Here is a 24,001-nt window from a genome sequence, read left to right on the forward strand (position 1 = left end):
GTTTTCAACAAAAGGGGTATGTTACAACATGGGCTTCCTCCCAACATCTCAGTTTGCGTTTTAATTTGAAAAGCAATATATATCACACTGTCAGAATATTATGCTCAGACTAAAACCAATTGTCAGTTTTATGTACAAGTATGATAATCATACAGAAGCAGAACTGTACAGCAAGGTCCTGATTTAGTTAACTCCAGACTTGGCTTCAACAAATTGCTTGTTGATTTCCCAAGCTCCACTCCAGTGGTTTAGTTACTCCCCAGCCATTGTTTTTACCCAGCCACCTGTACAATAAAGTTAATATCTGGCACAGATGCATACTAGGAATGTACTGAAACTTGAAATTGCAAATCTGAACATGAATCAGGGCATTTTAAATGTTCTTGTACCTGTTGCTTGAAGAAAACTGCATTATAAATGAGTTGTCCTGAGTTGCTGCTTCTTCCCAATTTTTATATGTGAAATGTCATTTTGGAAAAACTGGGCCCAAAATTCCGGTCACGACATTGGATGGACAGCAGCCAGATCGCCAACCGAAAATTGGAATTGGCATGGTACTCGAGTCTGCCCAATTTCCAATAGACAGCCATTTTAAAGTAAGGAGGGGGGGGGGAAGTCGTTTCCTCCACCTGCTCACCCCATGTCGAGGGGGTGTGTCTGCCCATTTCCCCCTTATATGCTCTCGACGGAACTCTCGCTCGCTGAGAGAAGGTGTGAGCTCTGCTTAGGCCTTTTCAAAGACTGCTAACCTTTCACAGGCAAAAGTAATCAAACGCAGAGTGGAGCGATCACCATATTAAAGATTTCCAGTGTCAGCCTCGCCACAGTGGTAGCACGCTCATCTCTGAGTCAGAAGGTTGTGGGTTGGAACACCACTCCAGAGACTTGAACAGACAAACTACACTTCACTGCAGCCCTGAGGGAGTGCTGCAATGTCGGAGGTGCCGTCTTGCCGATGAGATGTTAAACCAATGCCCCGTCTGCCATCTTAGGAGGGCGTAAAAGATCCCATGGCATTATTCGAAGGGCAAGGGAGTTCTCCCGGTGTCCTGGCCAATTACCCTCAACCAACATCACCGGAACAGTTTAACTGGTCATTTTTTCCCATTCCTGTTTGTGGGGACCTTGCTGTGCACATACTGGCTGCCACATTTCCCTACATTACAACAGTGACTACACATTAAAAACTACTTCATTGGCTGCAAAGTGCTTTGGGATGTCCCAAGGTCTTGGAAGGTGTTATTTAAATGTAAGTTCTTTCTTCCCCGTTAGACCTGGATATACTTTTAAAGAATTTTTTCTTTAGCTCGGTAAGGGCCTAGGAGTACCTCTGGAGGAGCAGATGTGGGCCACTCTGTCTCACAGGGGTTAATCAGGGCACTGGTGAAGTGCCCTTGTAGGTGCCGACCATGCAAATGATCCCATCCCTGCAACTTGGGATGAGGCCCACATCCACGACTATGGGCAAACGGGAGTTCTGCTCAGTGGTGCAGGACCTTCTGGAATTTCAGGCCTACTGTTTCAAAAGTAAAACTACTGCAGTAGGGACTGGCTTAAATGAATTTCAAGGGACAACAACTAAACCTATTATGAAACTGCTGAGCATGCCTGAAGTCATTTCAGTTGCCCTGGGACAAGAGGAATGTAATCAGTGCAGTAATTGGTGTTTACTAAATTAATTTTGATTTTGTACTACAAAAAGGTAACAGTGTCCCTTACTGTACTTCTCATTAAGCAACAGTGAATGAAATAAGCAGATGGTAAAGTCTGTGCAATTAAATCATACTAAAATCATTGCATTTGAAATAATTGAAATAATTGAAGTGTTAAAATAACTGCAATGACAACAGTGGGCCTATGGCTTATACAAAATCTTCATCAGCTTGACTCAACGTAATCTGGTTCAGACCCTCTAATCCAAATCAACATCAATGCAGTGATCTGCAGAAAGCCTAGTAAGGTATTAAGCAACTACCTCCCAGCGAGCTGAGACAGCATTCCTGACCTCCGCAGTACTGTTTGTTTGAAATTTTCCCCATTGATTACTCTGCATTTACTTCCTCTCTAAAATGTAAATCTATTCCGATGCATGTTTTGTTTCCTATGACACATGGGTTAAAATGGCTGACATTTAAATTTAATACCCAATGTAAAACCTCAAGTTAATGGCTCAGAGCATTGCCAGACTGATCTTGGCAATTCTGACCACAATGCACAATGAGCACAGTAACCAGATATTCAATGCCTGTTTGAGGAAGTAAGCCTGGTGAAATGAATATTGCACTGGACTGCACTTCTCTCATGTTCCCCCTGAGCACTCAGGATGCATTTCAGTTCAGCGAGCAAGCAAAGCAAGACAGACGTATATCTGTTTTTTTTTTGGTAATTCATAATACCACAGATCATGAATACAAATTAAGTTGCCTCATCTTGCTGGGATTGTAAATGATAAAAGGTCACTTGCTCTGATGTTTAGTTCTTTTGTGGGTAAAACACTGACACCATCTTCTATTTTGAAGGACAATTTGGTGTACTGTACATTGGAAATAACCAAATTAGAGATGAGGGCATTTGTTCTTTTAATTCTCTCAGATGTTACTTTTACTTTATGTTTTGCTCAGCTTGCTTCGGAGTATGGGAATCATACAAAATGCATCAGTAAACTCACCAACATACAACAGTAAACCCAGCAAAATACACCAGCAAGCTCATTTACCAACAAACCCACCCAAAGTATGTGGGTAAATTGCAAACTCACCAAGTATAACAGTAACCTTATCAAAATATGGCACCAGGCTTCATACCCACCAATACTGACCAAAATATGCCATTAATTTGCAAACCCAGTGATCTGTATTCTCACTAAAATACTGCAATGTTTAAATTTTGCAGACTTTAAACCATGTACTCCTAATAATTATACTTTTATGAATAAAATCTAACCACGGTGACATCAACAAAAGTTCAAAGCTCCCAAAGAACTGCAAGTTATAGAAATGAGAGCACAGAAGGGGGTTGCTGAGTTCATCGCACCTGCGTTGGCCACGACTGGAATTATTTATTCTGATCCCATCTCCCTGCTCTTTCCCCCTATCCTTTTATAGTCTTCCATTTCAATCACTTATCCAATTCCCTTGTAAATTATGTTACAGCCTTTGCCTCAGTTGTCATATATAGTAAAGTATTTCAGTTCCAATACTGTCTATATAAAAAAAGTTCTTCTGACCTCCCCCATCCTCCTTCTAATAGTAATCCTGAGTTCATGCCCTCTCATTACTGATTTGCCGACCAGTGGGAACAATCTTTCACTATTTACCTTCTCAACACCTTTCATAATTTTGAAAATCTTTTTTAGATCCTCCTCATCCTGCTCTGTTCCAGTGAAGTTTGTCTCCTTTATAAGCCTTTCTACATAATTATAATCTCACATCTGTGGTATCAAGTATGTTTTCCATGGTTTTAACTTCCAATAATGGAATGCCTAAAGCTGTGCATAATACTCCAACTGTTGTCTAGCCGACATCTTGCAGAAATTTATCATTTCTTTGCTTTTGTATTTAATACACATTTTTAGAAACCCAGAATACCATTTGTCTTTTTTACGTCCTTATCTTCCTGCACTTCCATTTTAAAATATCCAAGAGGGAAAAATTGGTTAGTGCCTGTTTTTGGGCTAGAACTGGATGCTGCAGAGGCCAGCCCGAGGACCACCTGAAACTGGTCCTCGGGCCTCAGCGTAAAATTGTGGGCAGTTGCTGGAGCATGTCATGCCTCCAGAGGTAGCTCACCGTCACACTAAGATAAGTGTTTTTAAAAAAACGTAACTTTTTGGTGTTGGCCTCCAGCAGTCCCGAAAAGGACCACGGGTTAGGCCAGGTAGTTCTGAGCGTAGCAGGCCCGACGTCTGCCCTGTCAGGGCAAAATAATTGACAGGACTGGTCCTGGATTTGCCCCTTATTAGCAATAATCAAGGGACATAACGCCTGTTTTAGCTGGTACCAGGGATACCTCTATAGTGCTCAAACCAATATGGCATTGAACATATTTCTGACGCTGTTTGGGTTCAAGTGTCACTCTGGTTTTCAACCTGGAAAACAAGTGGAACTTGGTCCAATCACACCCACTGTGTATCCGTTACCCTAGATTTCTCTATTCCTCCACTCTGTTAAGAATCTTACCATTTAGACTATACTTCCTTTCGCTGTTCTTTCACCCAAAATGGACTACCTCACACTTCTCCACACTGAACTGCTTCTGTCACCTATCTGCCCACTTAACCAATCTATGTCCTGCTGCAATGTCCTGCATTCATCCTCACAGTTTTCCATGCCCCATAATTTGATGTCAGAAGGACAAGGGCAGCAGGCGCATGGGAACAACACCACCTGCACGTTCCCCTCCAAGTCACACACCATCCCAACTTGGAAATATATCGCCGTTCCTTCATTGTCGCTGGGTCAAAATCCTGGAACTCCCTTCCTAACAGCACTGTGGGAGAACCGTCACCACACGGACTGCAGCGGTTCAAGAAGGCGGCTCACCACCACCTTCTCAAGGGCAATTAGGGATGGGCAATAAATGCCGGCCTTGCCAGCGACACCCACATCCCGTGAACGAATAAAAAAAAAAAAAAAATTGCGATATTATTCCTCTTTTGCTTAAGTTAAAATCATTTACATAAACATAAAATAAAAGTCGCCCAGCGCAGATCCCTGGGACACACCATTGTGCCAGTCAAAAACCTATCCATATACCACTACTCTCAGCTTTCTGTTCCCTAGCCTTCTCTCTATCCATGTAGCCACATTCCCTTCAACTAACATTTGCATTAATTTTCAAAACATGTGCCTCTTAAAATTCCACTTTTATCTTTTGTGGAAATGTTTTCTTGCCGTTGGATTTAGATTCATGATGGTCGCAACCACAGCTGTGAATCTGAGCTTGCATTGAATTAGTATTTTCACTTTGCCACTGTGATGATAAAAAGAACTTGTACCTCTTGCATTATATTATTTTTCCATGTGGTAATATGTCACATTTTTCATTCACAACAAAGATTTTGGATGCCTCCAGTGTTCTAAACCATTCAATTTTACTAAGATTCTCAGTCTAGTTGTTTATATTGCACAATGAAGTTCAGAAAGCTGTAAGTTTTCTTTGTTTGGTGGGGGGTGGGATAGAAGATTGGGAAAATTCATTTTTACGCATGACCCTCGTTAAGTTTGGTCATAATGCTTCATTCCTCGATGAAAGCACAAAATAATGAGAAGAATGTGTATCTTCCCAACACCAGTGCTGCTGTCCAGCATCATCCATAAGCCAAGCCACGCTCCGCTGCAAGGCATGCTCGCTCTCTGCAACCCAGTAACATGTAAACTGCACCTTGTATATTGCACACTTTGAATGTAATCTATGACAAGGTAGTGTAAACAAAGAAACATTGCAATAATATTAAACAAAGTATCTGACAGTTAACGCTGGCAAAGCTTGAAGTATGAAATTAGAGTACAGATGCTTCCAAGTCAGAAAAAACACAGACAACTTACCTCCTTGCTGAGTTTTAACCTGTATTTCAGGTGAATGTGGTCCATCCCCCACAGAAGTGAAAGCCAGCACACGGACGGTGTAAGTCGTCTCTGGGGTCAGGTTTGCAATCGTTGTCAGCATACTGTCATCTACGTTATGCTTCTGCCAGTTGTTAATGTGCTGCTGGGGATCCATAGTGTAATACACTCTGTATCCACGGATTTGACCGTTCGCCTCCTCCGGCTCCTCCCACTGAATTAACATGGTGGTGGTGCTTAGCATGCGTGCCTGTACAGAACGAGGTGGGCTGGAAGGGGCCTGCTCCCCTGTTCGTGTTTCCACCGGTTCACTTGGTGGCCCTTGCCCAATATTGTTCACTGCAATAACTCTGAATTCATAATCTGAATAAGGGCTTAGTCCTCCAACACTGTATCGTGTTGTAGCTACCCCATCAATTTCTTGAAATGGTCCGTCTGAATATTTGGGCTTGTGTTGTACAATATAGTGAGCCACGGGCTCTGGGTTTCCCGAGTCCCAAGTCAATGTGACACTCGTTGCTGTAGTTTCAGTTACGACAGGGGTGCCTGGGGGTTTTGGCAAAGCTGTAGATAAAAGCATGGCATAAGCACGTTATACCGTACACAGATCTGTACATTTGTTAACATTTCTATTCATACAGTTAAATAGCACTCAATCATCCTTCCATCACTGTATACAACACAATATAGCATTCTTTAACATCAGAGATTTAATGCTGTTGACTGAACTTCCAAAGTTCCATTATTATATGTTTACAATATAAAATAAACTAGAAAGATTAGCAACATTTGATTGGAATATATTGGAAAATGTGAAGTATTATTTCGCTAATGGCTTGGATCAGCCATGACCATGCTCTATGTAGGTTATTGCTGTAACTAAACTAACCACTGGTTCATGTTATCATTCGATTTTTGATCCAGTTTCCCAAGAATTATACTGCAGTACAATATATAAGATGTGTATTATGTAAACACCACACCATAAAGCTCATTTCAGGTCTACGGTTTTTAATAATAATAATTATTATTCACCTTTAACAGTGACCTCAGAAAATGCTTCTATGACTCCAAGTGTCGACATGGCAACACAGGTATAATTTGCAGACTCTCTGACGTTATTGAGCTCCAGAACGTTTCTTCCAATTGGCATGTCATCTTCAGGAGTCAAGTCCTCTGCTCCCAGCATCCATTTCACGTAAGGCATTGGGGAACCCACAGCGACACAGGTGATATTGACACTTCCACCAGGCATGATCTCGTGGCTTGTCGGAGGGATAGAAAATCTTGGTGGGACACGACGAACTGGAACAAAACACAAAAAGGTAATAACATGTACAAAAAGAGCACATTTTTTTCCACATACTGTATGCACTACATGTATTCTACAGATACACATTTCAACATAGAGCTACATTAAACATTTAACTTTAAACACAAACCAGTCATTTGTCAAAAAAAACTAATTATTGTTATTTACAGAATTTTAAAATTATTTTTTCATCATTTCTAATATAAACACAATCATACACAAGTTTAGATCAAACCTATCAGGTTCCCACATTGGACTAAACTACAGACTAACAATCCACAAACACCATGCAGAAGATATATTAATAAATATGCACAGAAGAAAGAACTGGAGGATCAACAGCATGCTTGAGTTGAGTACAAAACCAACTTCAATGCTGCGTACTTCCAGTTGATGTGAGTAAATGTGCTTGACCACATTGTCACATCAGAGCCCTGGTACACGTCATCTACAGTACATTGAAAGTGCAACTCGTTTGCTCTCAGACTCAGTCAAAGTGGATGCAGCCTCAAGACCTCACACTAACATGTAAACATATATGCACATTAGAAAACAAGGCAAAGCCTGGTACTTTAACTGGGTCTGGTCATGCAAGCAAGCATATGGCTGACTGTAATATACAACCATGCTGAAGACAATTAGGAAGGGGGGAACATTAAAGAAATAAAATAGAATTGAAAACAAAATAAAGGAAGAAAAATTGAAAATATAATCTAAAATCTAAGGGGGGAGGGGGAAGAGAGGAAGAGGAAGGAACTGAGCAGGAGCATATTAGAATATGCTAGTACTGTAGTATTACACCTTAAATCTAAGGTAGGAAAAGCCAGGACAAGAAGCAAGGCTCCACTAACAGCATTCAATATGGACTAAGCATTTACATTAAGCAGAAGCTAGTGCAAGCTATATTAACAAGTTGGGATTATTTGCACTCAGTGTTACTGCAAATACGTCATGTAGTCAACTAAAACATTTAGCACATAAGCACATTCACGAGACTGGACCACATACAGGGATCACAAGACTGAAAGTTTAAGAAAGCATTATATCAGTGTTCCTGCTTAGTATATTCAATAAGCTTTGCTCAAATGCCTGCACTGTTACTTAGAACTTGGTTACATGTGCAACATTGTAGATTGGGCCTGCTTTGTAATTCACTGGCATAGGCCAAGAATAAAGTTCAAACCAGACAAAATATTTGAAAAGAAACATTTGCACACAAATGTGCTATTAAACTATCAACTATAGTCCTTTCCCCAGGTTGATTTTTTTTTTGGTAATATATAAGAGCTATTTAGAGAAAAATGCTGCAAGGTTTTTTTGCAGTGACCCATTATGACCTTGTGAGCAATGATGGTTGGCAGCATGGGTAAAGGAGCAAGCAATTTTTAGACAAAGAGCAGACGCTACAAAAAAAAAGCGGGAAGCAGCCAATATTAAGATAGAATTTGCAGTACAAGATGATTTAATCTTTTTTTTATGGAAAACAGAAACTGAACCATAAAGAAGTCTATTTATTCATGCTTTTGAAAGCTTTGTACAAAGCACAACACGATCAATTGAGTAGGCCTCTCTGAGCAACAGGCATCAGTGAGAATAACAGAGCAGGAACACTGACCGGTTTAGCAGACCACAGCTTGCCATGCGTCCCAATGCACATTCTCTCTCAACATGCACCACTGTCTGATCCCATTAGCTCACAAGCACCAGTAGCCATGACCAGAGCATTATATAAGACATAACATTAATCAAAGGCCACAATGCAGCTACATTCATTTCAGATTTTTTTCTGGTTATTTCAATCAATATTTCTTAAGGTGGGTAAAAAGTAAAAAACACACCAACCTTCTCGCAGCTCTGAGGGATGTAGGGGGTTTGATGCAGAACACAATGAAATGAGGAAAGGAGAAAAACAAGGGAAACACAGAGAGAGTAAAAAGGCCGTATCAAGGCTTTCAACTGCTACTAGTACATTTTATCTAGCTCTGATTAAGCCTTCCTACCTCAACTTTCAAAATCACCATTTGTTTGATGTTATGATGGCGTCAAGAGCTGCAACTAGCATCATTTTGAAATTTTCAATCCATTTGATGAAACAAACAATTCATCCACCCTAATGCCACAGGGACTTTATGCCATTATCTAGAAGTCAAGATCACTTGACTCTCTGGATAGTTTGCATCATAAAGCCTTCTGCTGTTAAAGACAGAACAGTAAATAAAAGGCAGTGGAGAAAGATTCCAAGAAGAAGCTAGTTTTAGCCGAGGAGCACCCACACTGCAGTAATGAGCTCAAAGCTGTTAAATTCATTCTGAATTTTTTATTTTGCTTTGTAATTCAAAAAGGAGTATTGAAATCATATTTTTGCATCATCTCTTAAGCAATCCTCAATTACACTACTTCTGTGAAAATAAAGAAAGAACTACTGAATAAAGTTCATTGTGGTCACTTCATGGATTTGACAATGTTACAAATGGAGAGACATTCAGGTTTAAGTGATCAAAGGAGCCTTGAGTTGACGGTTTCTAAAACCACATTCTGACTTCGTGCTTTAATTTCAGTGTCTTGAAACAATTCAGGCTGAAAACAAGAACAGCTTTCAAACCCAGTTCATTACTGGAGTGGCAGGGATTTGCAGGTTTCTCCATAGTATATAAAGAAGGAAAAGAAAAAAGAATCAATTGTGCTCTGCTGGTTTTTATTTGTGAAGGCAGTGTTTACACAATTATCTCCACCCCTTGCATCTTAGGATTCAAGTGCATATACACACATACCTCAGTGCTTGGAGTTATTTGTTGCTGATTAGTAGCACACCAAGCAATCAAGTCATGACAAAGTTAAATGAAACAAAAGTAATTTTTAAAAAAATAAACGTAAAGCACAGATTTAAATTAATGCAAGAAAACAGAAGTTAAAATGTAAAAAAATATATATACTTACAAACCCATCTCACAGGATAGATTGGGCTCAAGCGTGCTGATTTTTAATCACTGTACCTTCTAATTGTATTAGTGTTTTTTTTTTGACTAACAAGTCAGCTAGAGTAGATCCTTCTGTTCCCTAGTGCAGTAACTGTTTACATTTAGATATGCTCCCAATGCCCTGAGTCTTTCTGAATAGTGGATGCCAGGGTTTTGTTTCTCCTACCTCTCACATATAGATTGGCAGGGGCAGAATAACGTGTACCAGCACTGTTGGTTGCCACACACTCATATTTCCCTTGGTCTGATTCTTCACTGTTCTCTATTTGGAGGGCACCTGTATGGGAGCAAAAAACAAATGTGCACAGAAAACAGTTAGAGAATGTCTTATTATTTTAATTCTTTTACTTATTTATTTTTTTTCAAATCCTTTCAACATCATGAAAGGACTTGTCTGCGAAGCTCCATTCAGCGTCGAGTCATTGCTTTGCTAGGGTGAACAGACAGAGTGGATGTGATGGGTAAGTTAGTGAAAGACGGATTTCACACCATCAAAACCGGCAGGAGAATTTTTTTTTCACAACGAAATCCTGCTCTGGGCAATTCACTGGTCAATGGATGGGTGAGGTTGCTTCAAAGGAGCATGGCTTTTGGGTAAAATAAAAGAGTTAACATTAAAAAAGTCACCACAAAGATTCGGAATTGTCGAAAAAGGCAGACACGTTTTCAAGAAACATTTTCTCCAGAGTTCAGTCAAAAATGGGCAGCAAAAACACAAAAAGCTGCTCAAAGTGAAAAAAAAAGAATTTTAGTTAGTTAGGCATAATCTCTCAAAATACTGTTCAAAAGACCTTTTAAAAAGTAACTCTTGCTACACATGCAACCTTGTAGGACATAAATGTAATTATTGTGCAACTTACAATCTTTCAGACCCTTTTGCTGAAAAATAAAAATACATAAGAGTAAATTGGATCAGTAAAGAAAAATTCACACTTCGTTTTATTGTAAAATGGTGGCCCGAGCCAATTGGAAAGAACAACCAACCTCTGCCGCAGGACCCTCTAGGGCCCCAAGACACGAAAAAATCCACCAGTGGGATTAGTAGTTTAGTGTCTGCCCACAAAATGCAAGAAAAAAATCCAAAATGATTGTCTGTGTTTGCGCGATGTGTTAAAAAGGAAAAAAAAGTATCGGTACCATCTTCATCACGCCTCAAAATGTTCACTGGGTGCTTCCGGCTTGCAAGTCTTGAAGAAGGAGGTCGCTTGAAAAACTCGAAACGCGCAAATCCGTGAAAAAGTTTTGAAAGAAAAAAAAGTGTAACTGGATAAGGAAAGTTTGAAAAGTGCTGGTTTGAAGAAGGGGGAAAAAAAAAGTGAAGAAAAATGACAAACTCGTTCCTTGAGGGGAGGGTAAAAAGCTGACAAAAAAAAAAATTATTCAAGTCTTTTGCAGATGCTCCACAGACCATGTGATCTTATGGTCAAGATCAAGAACAGCTACGCAGATCACGTTTGAGAAAGGGAAGGGGGGGGGGGGGGGGGGGTTTACCCTGAGTTTCTAATAGTACAAAAAAGAGGGACAAATGATACGCTGTGACTGAATATGGACAAAGGACAATGATATGCTGTATCTAAGCATATCAGAAACAAAATCCTTTACATCCAAAACAAAAAAAAAACAGACACAACAGGAACATCATTGAACAGAAAACAAACTGGACAAAGCAAAACAGGAAAGAATGGACATTTTACGTGACAAACATGAGAGATATGAAAGGACAGAAGAAATGAGGAGGATCAATTCTGTGAACGTTAGTTCAGCATTCTTACCTCGTATTGGTGTACCACCTGGGTGGATAATATGAATGCAAATAAGATTAGAAAGAAGAAGCATTAGTACGAGAAGAAGGAGGCTAGGGCTTTGGAAGATAAAATCAAATTAGATTTACAGAATAAAGGTCTAGAAAGAAGCTGAATTACTGTATTGGTAAACAGGATTATATTAGATAGTATTAGGTTAGTAAAGCAAGTTGTACCATAAGAACAATGTCCACTGTTGGCGACATTGCCTCTGCCAGAGCAGAAATTGACTGTGAAGTCTTAGGAGATTGGTCACAAGGGTTAGATACATAGTGTTCGACAGCCTAGAACCCTTAACATATTTAAAACTGTTTAAGCAAATATCGGAAACACTGTAGGCTTGGTGGATATAACTACTACAGTTTAGGTTGGATTATGATATCTACTCAACTACATCTAAGTGAAGTTTGTGTATCAAGATTTTTAGACAGGTGTATCTTACAGCTGATAGCACTTTTCTTTTGTGGAAGTGTGTGCCACTACGGAGAGATCCAGTGACTACACTAACTGTTAGTAAAATGCATGCCATGCATTTTAATCTGAATATGGAATTAGTGGGGGTGAAGTGCGCTTCAGAACTAAGCACTTACCAAAGGATTCTGGAGATTTAACACGGAGAGAAGAAAGACAGCATAAAAATATTATTATATTCCTTATAATTTGGCACAAGTTTTCAGAATTAATGCTTTAAAACTATATCATCTACTTGACAGGTGAAAATTAATCTTAATTCACATTAACAGGTTAATTTACACAATTCTGCTGACAACAAGCAAAGAGGCAGTTAACAAGACGACTTAAACATCACAGGACAGGTCAAAGCTGAGAATCCTGGTAACAAAGGTGATCAAACATCTCAGTATAGAAAGATATAGTTACTAATGTGAATGCAAACAGGTTCTTACAGACTATCAGTGGGCACTAGGCAAATGTTTAGCACGTTGCTTAATAAATTTAGGATCAGATAAAGCTCATCTATTAGCTATAGCAAAAGAAGAAACTAGGGGAGGCTGGCAAAGAATATTAAAGGTATTCAAAGGTGGGTGCCATGGTCAAAGATAGCAGCAAAAGCTAGAGTCTACATGAAAAGCAGGCTTCTGTAGATCCTGATATTTAGTCTGGAAAGCTTTAGTGCGGACACACTACTGTGGCTAAACCGAAAAATGCTTCAGGAGCAAAAAATAAACACCAACTTTAGTCAGTCTCCCAAGATCTCATTGTATACTAAGATATGGAAAAAAGTCTGTACGCTTTATCAATGAAAGGGAACAAAACAGCTGTCTATACTTTGTTAGGTTAAAAATGTAGAGAAGACAGAACAAAATACAGTTTTTCTTTTCTTGGTTTTAGTTTTTTAGATTGAAGATTGGTTTTAAAAGGTTTAAAACCATTTGGTTCTCCTTGCACTTCTGAATGAAGCCCAATGTTTTGAACTTAATCAGTAAAAAAAAAAGAAAAAAAGAAACAAAAAAGAGAAAATGGATCTGTTAAGTACTGCTAAAAGCAGTAAAAAAAAATCATCAAAAATACAGTCACAGCAGTGAGCAATATGGAATTAACAGAAGCTGCACACACAGACACTGGAACAGGCTATGACAACATCACAGACATGGACAACACACCAAAGTACACATAAAGAGGATAGGAATAGAAAAAATATTACCTATAAAACAAATCTACCACGTGATAACAGTAACAAGACCCTACCTGACCGTAGCTGTTTGATGCGTCCATTAGTGCTGCTTGTATCAACAGGTAAGAAGTCTTTGAACCAGGTGATTTCTGGATCGGGGTTACCACTTGCTGCACACAACATGGTGGCTGTGCGTGTTCGCTCTACCACCTTCAGCTGAGGACCCATGTCTATCGTGGGATACCCCACAGGAAGCTGATCCTCTGAAAGAGAGGACAATAAAAGAAACACACACACATACCAATTAATAATCAGCTTCACAAAAAATTGCCGAAGAGCTCTGGTCAATGTGGGACCACAACCCTAGCCGCATGGCCATTCAATACTATTTTAATATATATTATATAGAATCATCCATACATGAACTGCAGCCTGATGAGCTGATTATAAACAGCAGACAAATAGACAGCTCGCCCCTAGCCCTGTGTAACCTCTGACCTCGTCCCATGACCTTTGATCCTAACCCATAACTTTTAGTATTGCCAACTCAAAAATTACACAGAAATCCATGGAGCGCATGAACAGACACAAACACAGCTGCAGCATGTGGACATGGATAACTAATAGCTTTCTGAATAGGGTTTCAGTACTATACTAAGGACTCTGACTGAATAAATTATACAAATTGGTGTTGTACATAAAAATGGAAACACGGAACAATTTGCATTTCAATACTGCTGAGTATATTGACAATCAATATAATGCAAGAAGACATTAAACCATTGTTAAATTGGCCAGAATGGCGCAGAATGAAGTTTGAGCCTTTAAACAATCTAACCTGAATGAGTTCCTTTTTTTAAAATTGCCATCTCCCCAAAACTCTCTGTTCAAATTCCTCCAGTCCAGCTCCAGCCCCTGGGTATCTCTTCCTCACTACAAGTTGCTGGCCGACTTGCGCATTAATAACAGCATGCGTTGTTCAGACGCTGTTATTTTTTTTAGCAAAATCTGGCCCAACATGTCTTGCATGTTAAACGAGATAAGTGTCTACAAAGGCCTTTTAACATAAGGACAATTAAATTAAGGCCCTCCTCCTTTTTCACAGATCCTCTTTGAATTTAATTGCTTTGTTAAATTTTCATGAGAAATATCGAAAAGTAGCAGAGTCAAACTACCCCAAGCCATGGTTTGTTTTTACTGTGTCAGAGAGCCAGTCACGTGAAATGACAGCTATTTTGTAGGATTACAAATACAATTATAAGTACAAGTATAATTACAAGATTATGATTTGCAAACAGCAACATTATTTGGGTTAAACAATGTTCAACAATATATATTTATTTATTAAAATGGGAAGATGCTTATTTGATGACATAAGTTGCGCACAGGCTTTATAAAGTGCCCGAGACCTGTAGCTTCAGTATCAGTCCCACCTTGTTAATGATGCCTAGTTCAGATTCCACAAGAGAGAGCTCTTAAAGGCATGTCCCATCCATTAAATTTCAAATATTTGGAGCATGTGAGTTGGGAGCGTTTTACACTATAAACATTTCGATCAACTTCGGGTAGATTTAAAAAGTGCTCATGACTCCCAATGAACCCACCAAAGTATTTTTCTTAAACCAAGTTTAAAGCTGCACTTAAGTTTACTACTTTAAGAAGGATGTCAAGGCCTTGGAGAGGGTGGAGACGAGATTTACTAGAATGATAGCAGGGATGAGGGACTTCAGTTATGTGGGGAGACTGGAGAACCCGGGATTGTTCTCCTTAGAGCAGAGAAGGTTATGGGAAGATTTAATAGAGCTGTTCAAAATTATGAAGGGTTTTGATAGAGTAGATGGGGAGAAACTGTTTCCACTGGCAGGAGGGTCGGTAATCAGAGGGCACAGATTTAAGACAATTGGCAAAAGAACCAGGGGGGAGATGAGGAGGAATATTTTTACGCAGCAAGTTGTTACGATCTGGAATGCAGTGTCTGAAAGGGTGGTGGAAGCAGAGTCAATAGTAACTTTCAGAAGGGAATTGGATAAATACTTGAAAAAGGAAACATTTTCAGGGCTATAGGGAAGGAGCAAGGAAGTGGGACTAGTTGGATAGCTCTTTCGAAGAACCGACACAGACTCTCCTTCTGTGCTGTATGACTCTATGTGACGTCAAACCCAAGCAGTGTGAGGTTGCCTCCTCCAGGGGGTCTTATGCACTTCTCTCTGAGTCAGCTTGGGATCCAGCTCCAGTTATTCTGAAACTTTACTGATGACGAATGCATCAAAACAAATAAACAGAGAACCTATCAATTTATAAATGATATAGAACGCTAATTGAGATAGTAGCAATGGGTTGAAAAATTGACTGGAAATGCCTATTTGTGGACAGACAGTTGCAATTGACTAGAAGCGCTGTTTTGTCAATCTCTTCAAATTCTAGCTCTTGAACAATTTGTGCCTCAGTGTGAAAGTACTGCAATTATGTTGATAAAGAAAACTACCTTAGAATTAAATTTCACCTCGAAAATAAAAAATGGTTTATCAGGTAAAAAAAAATTAAAAAGGAACATTTTGTTCAGACCATTATTATTGCTCATTACACCACTGGGAAGGTGTCTAAGAATCCTATTAGGTTTTAATAATCTTTCATGCTGAATTAGTCATTCATTTATCAACAATTTAAATATGCATTGACCTTCACAATGCCATCTCGCTCACTTATTGAAGGAAGCACATAAGGGGATGATATCAAGGCACCTGTGACATTTTAAAGGATTAATACTTTGTTTAGAGACCTCATCACCAACAGGTTGGTAGTTACAGCATCAATGCTTGTTGCTCCATTTTCATAAACAAATAACTAATAATGCACCATTTTGGATGCAAAGAATAATAAAGTAGATGGGGAGGCAAAAGACCATGGTTCTTCTGGTGTACTTTCGTCATTAGTCCTGTGGGAAGGAGGCGGAAGGGCTGGAAATTAGGGCGGGATGGGAATATGCTGGGTCCAAACCTTCCCCGCTGGTTTCCATGGGACCATCTTTGTCGGCCGAATCTGCATCCATCCCAAACAAGGTTAAGCATAATCAGAAGGGGTGGGGCCCAAGGGTGGTGGGGGATTCCCGGGGACTTTCCTCAGTCTGGCCTTGGGATCCACCAGCAGGCTGGAACACGTACTGAAGAGGTGAACCAACATGTCAGCCAGTAGGGGGCTCTCTTGGGATCCAGGCCTGGCCTCCCAAGATCTTGAAAACTGTTTTAAGATTTTTTTTGACCTCCTTATAAAAGGATCCATTGGGGTACATGCAACGTGTTTCTGGGTGAGGATCCGGCACCCACTCCTCCCAGAGCAGGCAGTCTCCACTGGGAATGCCCGTCTTCCTCGATTAGCGTGTGCCCGAGATGGCATGGGGTCTAGCCAGGATTATCTTACTGAGGGATCCTCCCCTCCTGATCCTGGAAATTTCAGCGCAGCCAGGAGCGGAGGTTGCTGGTGGGCTGATTCCGACACGTAAGCTGGGATCATAGATCCGCAGATTTTTCGGGACCGTGTACTGGTGAAACGTTTACTCTGTTCAGTATTTTTGTGACAAGATGGAAAACGCATGTAAAGAATGTGGGAATTCAGGAGAAACGTCTTTACCCAAAGAGTGGTGAGAATGTGGAACTTGCTACCACAAGGAGTCGGTGAGGCGAAGAGCATAGATGCATTTAAGGGGAAGCTAGATAAGCACATGAGGGAGAAAGCAATAGAAGGGTATGCTGATAACGTTAGATGAAGAGGGATGGAGCATAAATGCCAGCATAGGCCAATTGGGCCAAATGGCCTATTTCTGTGCTTTAGACTTTATGTAATTCTATGTAATCCATCCAGCAGGACTCAGTGGATAGTGATGAAGAATAGTAATCCCAGCTGATCTTTCTATTTGCTAGCCTCGGGACATTTAGGCCTACTGCACTACCTTTACTGTCACCTATCTCAGCACAGACCACATTCAAACCTAGGATCTTCAACTCATAAAACTCCCGGAATAAACCAGTTATAATGTAAAAACTACTATTAAAGCAGAATGAAAAAGCACCCCTAAAGATGAAAGGTTGAAGATGCTTTCATGCTGCTTTGGCATCGCTGCAAAGGATACACAGGTTTTAAACTAGTATCTGCACGGCTACATCTGACGAGCACTGATGTCATTGGATTAGTTTTACTTTGTCTGACACACATGCTAGGCCGCATATATACCGTACATGTGTTGTGATTTTAGAGATTGTGAAGTAACTGTGCTTGCACAGACTATACTGTGTTCAGCAAGTCCCCAATTTAGATTCTGGCATAAACACCCCCAGTGGCAGATGCTAAGTAAAATGAGGTAAACTCAAGAAGATGGCACAAGGCCCAATAACGAGTGTAAACAAGCTATTTGTGGGCTTAAAAAGAGGCATCAAACAGCAGCACCATCCGTTTTTACTGCATCAAGCACAGATCCAAACATGTATCTGACACATTCCTAATACAGCAAACACATGTTTTAGGCAGTGGGAGTTTCTGCTTTTTGTCAATGATTCCAATGAATGGTTTTGATGGAAAAATAATAGTAAACAGGCTCCAGCATAACTCTGTTGCACTGCCACGTGTTGTAGATTTTTGCGTTAAGGCCAGGGTGCACCAGTTTAAGGTGCTACCTATCCACCAAGAATAGAACAAAGAGGAGTAGATTTTTAACTTACCATTCAGGCATAAAACCTCCATTGCGGACTGGTCAACCGTTATAGAAACCATCCGATTTTTATTTCCAGTGGAGATGATGGTCGGGTGCTTTCGACAACAGGTGGCCGAGTTGAAAATCTACCCTTGGTTTGTGGTAGTTGAACCAACCAAACATTCCTGATTCAATCTGAACCTTCACAATCAGACTCTTAAAAAGTGCCCATGCACACACAAAAATGACACAAGCTTGCAATATTTGAGTTAGCTCTTGACTCGTTTACATAAAGATGGGAGAAGCTGCAAGTCAACAGGATTTCAAAAACATTATAAAATCAGACATGCTCAATATTGAACAAGAAACGCATGTTCAATAGAATGCAAAACCTTCCTGTGCCTCTGCTTTCCAACCACTATTTTCTGACCAGCATGCTGAGGCTTGCTACAAAGAGCTAGTTCAAAACATTTCCCACCATACTTAATAACCTGCTTCGAATACTTGTACAATCGACATAGCTCAAAGAATTACAAGGCTTCATTTTCAACAGATATGTGCAACGGGCCAATGTCTTTTGACCACTTTTTTCACCGAAAGGATTTAAAGCAAAGATACTTGAAATGTTGCGTTGTAAAGTCCAGCATATTCCTGCAGGTAAAAGGAAAAGGGAGTCTGAGACTCAATAATTATGATGGTAATGAGCTGGCTTTAATGTTGTTCCCTCATAGACTGCAAATAATAAGCAATTCATTAGCTTGACTCAATAATGGATAAGCATCTCACACCCATTGTGTTGGAAGGTTTTTGATCTCTTTCTGTGTGTGAACAGCTGGAGATAAAGAGAAACGCAGACACTGACACAGGCAGTCTGGCTTTTGGAAACAAGATACGGCACAGACAGCAAAAGACTGCGAGAAGGATGGAACACAGGAGAGGGGAGTTACAAAATTAGCTTTAAGTCAAACAAGACAATCTACTGAAGTGGGGTCGTGTGGCGTGTTTGTCCAACATCCAGTCTTGGATGAGCTGCAATTTCCTCCAGCTAAACACCAGGAAAACCAAGCCATCGTCTTCGGCCCTTGCTACAAACTCTGTACCATTGCCACTGATTTTAACCCCACTGTCTCAGTCCAAGCAAGACGAAGGTGTCCTATTCAACCCCAAACTGACCTTTTGACCCCAGATACTCTCCATCACAAAGACCACCTCCATCCACCTCTGTAACAATTTCCACCTCAGCCTCTAGCTCAGCCCATGTGCGGCTGAAACGATCATCGTGCCTTCGTCACCTCCAGTCTCGACTGTTCCAATGCTTTCTTAGCCAGCCTCCAATCATGCACTCTCCAAAAAATTCAACCGGCCTCACGGCTCCCTATTTCTGTGACCTCCTCCAGCCCTACAATCACTCCGCCTCCTCCCAACACCCCGTTCCTCTGACTTTAGTCTCTTGTGCATTCTTCCCTCCCTTCAACCCATCCTTGGTGCTGAACCTTCAGCCACCTACGCCCCATGCTCTGGAATTCTTGCCCTAAACCCCTCCATCTCTCCACCTCCACCCCCTACTTTAAGACCAGGCTTTGGTCGAGATTGAGGCCTTCAAGTAAAAACTTTAATGAAGGCATTAAAAGACACAAAAGGTAACTCACTTGACAAATTTAATCATATTACTGTAAAATATGTATTTTAAATTCTGGTTAAACTTTTATTTTTGACATTAGAAATTTCAGCTACTGATTAAAAAAAATCAAAGCACATTTTGGGCAATTTGTGGAAACCTGGTGGCCAGATTGTACAATTACAGGGTGATATACTCTCACCATAAATTACAAATGTAAGGAATCTTACAACACCAGGTTATAGTCCAACAATTTTATTTTAAAATCACAAGCTTTCGGAGATTATCTCCTTTGTCAGGTGAATGAGTGAAAGGTTCTCAAATCGCATATCTTATATTAGGCTGGGACACCATCACACCAATCAAAAGGTGTCGTTGGTGTTCAAACAGGCCAGTCACGGAGAACAGTACGTCCCAGTACACTGAATATACATTGTGTCAATTACACAGACAGAGAGAAAGAGACCCAAATGGCAGAGAGAGAGAGAGTATTAAAAACAAATAACTTTTTTTTTTCCCTTTTGCTGGTGGGGTTACGTGTAGCGTGACATGAACCCAAGATCCCGGTTGAGGCCGTCCTCATGGGTGCGGAACTTGGCTATCAACTTCTGCTCGACGATTTTGCGTTGTCGTGTGTCTCGAAGGCCGCCTTGGAGAACGCTTACCCGAAGATCGGTGGCTGAATGTCCATGACTGCTAAAGTGTTCCCCGACTGGGAAACATCAAAGACGGGCACCTCAGCACCTCACTCTACCGCAAGCCCACGGACAACCCCACGATGCTCCACTTTTCCAGCTTCCACCCCAACCACGTCAAAGAGGCCATCCCCTATGGACAGGCCCTACGAATACACAGGATCTGCTCAGACGAGGAGGAACGCGATGGACACCTACAGACGCTGAAAGACGCCCTCGTAAGAACGGGATATGACGCTCGACTTGTCGATCGACAGTTCCGACGGGCCACAGCGAAGAATCGCATAGACCTCCTCAGAAAACAAATACGGGACGCAACCAACAGAGTACCCTTCGTCATCCAGTACTTCCCCGGAGCGGAGAAACTACACCATGTTCTCCGCAGCCTTCAACATGTCATCGATGACGACAAACACCTCGCTATGGCCATCCCCACGCCTCCAATACTCGCCTTCAAACAGCCACCCAATCTCAAACAGACCATCGTTCGCAGCAAATTACCTAGCTTTCAGGAGAACAGTGTCCATGACACCACACAACCCTGCCACGGCAACCTCTGCAAGACATGCCAGATCATCGACACGGATACCACCATCACACGAAAGGACACCACCCACCAGGTGCATGGTTCATACTCATGTGACTTGGTCAACGTGGTCTACCTCATACGTTGCAGGAAAGGATGCCCCAGAGCATGGTACATTGGCGAGACCATGCAGACGCTGCGACAACGGATGAACGGACACCGCGCAACAATCGCCAAACAGGAGGGTTCCCTCCCAGTCGAGGAACACTTCAGCAGTCATGGACATTCATCCACCGACCTTCGGGTAAGCGTTCTTCAAGGCGGCCTTCGAGACACACGACAACGCAAAATCGTCGAGCAGAAGTTGATAGCCAAGTTCCGCACCCATGAGGATGGCCTCAACCGGGATCTTGGGTTCATGTCACGCTACACGTAACCCCACCAGCAAAAGGGGAAAAAAAAGTTATCTGTTTTTAATACTGTCTCTCTCTCTCTCTCTGCCATTTGGGTCTCTTTCTCTCTGTCTGTATAATTGACACAATGTACATTCAGTGTACTGGGACGTACTGTTCTCCGTGACTGGCCTGTTTGAACACCAACGACACCTTTTGATTGGTGTGATGCTGTCCCAGCCTAATATAAGATATGCGATTTGAGAACCTTTCACTCATTCACCTGACGAAGGGGATAATCTCCGAAAGCTTGTGATTTTAAAATAAAATTGTTGGACTATAACCTGGTGTTGTAAGATTCCTTACATTTGTCCACCCCAGTCCATCACCGGCATCTCCACATCATAAATTACAGGGTGACATACTCTCACCATAAATTAGCGATGTGACACCTTTAACATTGAAGATAACTATAATAGCATGCCACGTACAAGATTAACAAGTACGGCAGGTACATATAATGAATTCTCCATGAAACGTGCACCCCACGATTTTTTAATACAATACATATATTTACCATTGACACTGAAAGAGTTGATGCTTTGATAACTGCATGCAATTATCAAAATTCCCAGAGCGTAAAGAGGAAAACAGAAATGAGGCTCTTAGAATGCCTCGCCTAGTGAAAGAGCATCTTTTAAAAAATGTCTTCAACATGAATTTGCATTAATGAACTGATAATGAAAAAGTCAAGAGACTCTCAATTATTTCAATAATAAAGTACTGACATCTTAATAGATATCTTTTTAAAAATTTCAAAACGATCTGACAGGATCTGCATATGAAAATTTCACCACTTTCACAAATTTACACTGTCTAAACACAACAAAAATGCATTCTGCAGAAGCTGCAACACTTGTGGGGGAGGGAGTTCATTTGACTAGAGTTGTATACTTAACTGGACCAGCTACATCAATACTGTGGCGACAAGAGCAGGTCAGAGGCTGGGTGTTCTGCGGCGAGTGACTCACCTCATGACTCCTCAAAGCCTTTCCACCATCTACAAGGCACAAGTCAGGAGTGTGATGGAGTACTCTCCACTTGCCTGGATGAGTACAGCTCCAACAACACTCAAGAAGCTCGACACCATCCAGGACAAAGCAGCCCGCTTGATTGGCACCCCATCCACCATCCTTAACATTCACTCCCTTCATCACCGGCGCACTGTGGCTGCAGTGTGTACCATCCACAGGATGCACTGCAGCAACTCGCCAAGGCTTCTTCGACAGCACCTCCCAAACCCACGACCTCTACCACCTAGAAGGACAAGGGCAGCAGGCACGTGGGAACAACACCACCTCCACGTTCCCCTCCAAGTCACACACCATCCCGACTTGGAAATATATCGCCGTCCCTTCATCGTCTCTGGGTCAAAATCCTGGAACTCCCTTCCTAACAGCACTGTGGGAGAACCTTCACCACATGGACTGCAGCGGTTCAAGAAGGCGGCTCACCACCACCTTCTCAAGGGCAATTAGGGATGGGCATTAAATGCTGGCCTCGCCAGCGACGCCCACATCCCATGAACAAATTTTAAAAATGCTTCAATGTTGACCCCTCTAATACATCAGTGAGTAAATACATTATATGATGCGATATTGAATCAAACAGACTAGGATGGTCCAAGGTTCCAATTCTGTTTTGTACTGAGTTAACTAGTCTCAGTTTCGTAAGTGAGGGTGGGGGGTTTATAATTTGTCTCAGCACCTCTGGACCAGGAAGGAGAAATGTTAGATAGGTTTCCTGCTCCCAACCAATATGCAGTGACCCGCTGAAAAGTTCATGGGTGTGGACATCAGGGAAGGTACTACCAAGTTTTATTGTGATGCCTAGTGTGGTAGAATAGTTCATTAATACTCATTGTCTATACTCACAGATTAGAGAAGGAAAATGTAGGTTTATTACTTTCTGATCACAGAATCCCCTCTCCTTTTCATATTGTTTTACCAGGTTAAAAGCGCTATATAAACAAAGTTGTTGCTTTGCTCATTTTTATCAGTTTGATTTCTTTCCCTGTAAATAGGAAGTACTTAGAACAAATGCCTAATTAACTTTTGCCAATGTTAATGGACCAATGTCCAATATGTCCGCTTTTGAAATTCATGGGTTAACACCTCCACTAAAATCAGTGACAGAGAAATGTCGTACGAGTATCATAATGAGTATTAAACTCTTGTCTGTCAGTAATGCCAACAATGATTGTTAGGCAGAACGGTCCTCCCCTTAGACATTTCTTCCTTTAATAATGGGCACTTGAGTGAGGCACTGCATCCCAGATTGAGCCTGCACCTTCAGTAAAAATAGGGAGGAGGAAACTTAACAGTCCTAAGAAACCCTGAGGGGCAATTCCCACAAAAGCTTAATTGAATCTGCTCCCCCTCACACACACACACGCACACATATACTTCTAGCACTGAGGGATACAAAGCATGCAGTAAAAGTCTACAGAATTCAGGTACTCTGCTGGAAGACTGAAATATGTTAATTCATGATTAGCCTTTTGGTACAGCACATCAGCCACAGAATTTAAAGTGGTCGTGCAAGAGACCAATGACTGAATTCTCTGGACAAATCTATGAACACTTTTACATTTAACAAGTGTCCTGGGAGAACCCCACAGGCAATGCTCTCCTGCTTATCGTTAATAGTTCTGCCGTTGTTCAAACAAAACATACCATCGATAGGAGAGTGGAGGCTGGCAGCAACTCACGGGACCCAGAAATATTTGGGTCTTTGA

The 24,001-nt window shown here is 41.2% G+C and overlaps 1 protein-coding gene across 8 annotated transcripts in view; it reads right to left on the reverse strand.

Annotated features, from left to right (window-relative positions):
• Positions 1–24,001, reverse strand: part of LOC137321288 (receptor-type tyrosine-protein phosphatase delta) — a 513,687-nt gene that overhangs the window by 158,832 nt on the left and 330,854 nt on the right. For all 8 annotated transcript variants that reach the window (XM_067983651.1, XM_067983650.1, XM_067983653.1 and 5 more), the window contains exons 5-8: positions 13,364–13,552; positions 10,021–10,131; positions 6,600–6,869; positions 5,547–6,128 (exon numbers count right to left, since the gene is read on the reverse strand). In XM_067983651.1, coding sequence (XP_067839752.1) covers positions 5,547–6,128; positions 6,600–6,869; positions 10,021–10,131; positions 13,364–13,552 — 1,152 coding nt within the window. The remainder of the gene's footprint in view (positions 1–5,546; positions 6,129–6,599; positions 6,870–10,020; positions 10,132–13,363; positions 13,553–24,001) is intronic.

The sequence above is a fragment of the Heptranchias perlo genome, chromosome 4 (genome assembly GCF_035084215.1).
Source record: "Heptranchias perlo isolate sHepPer1 chromosome 4, sHepPer1.hap1, whole genome shotgun sequence".
NCBI classification, from domain to species: Eukaryota; Metazoa; Chordata; class Chondrichthyes; order Hexanchiformes; family Hexanchidae; genus Heptranchias; species Heptranchias perlo.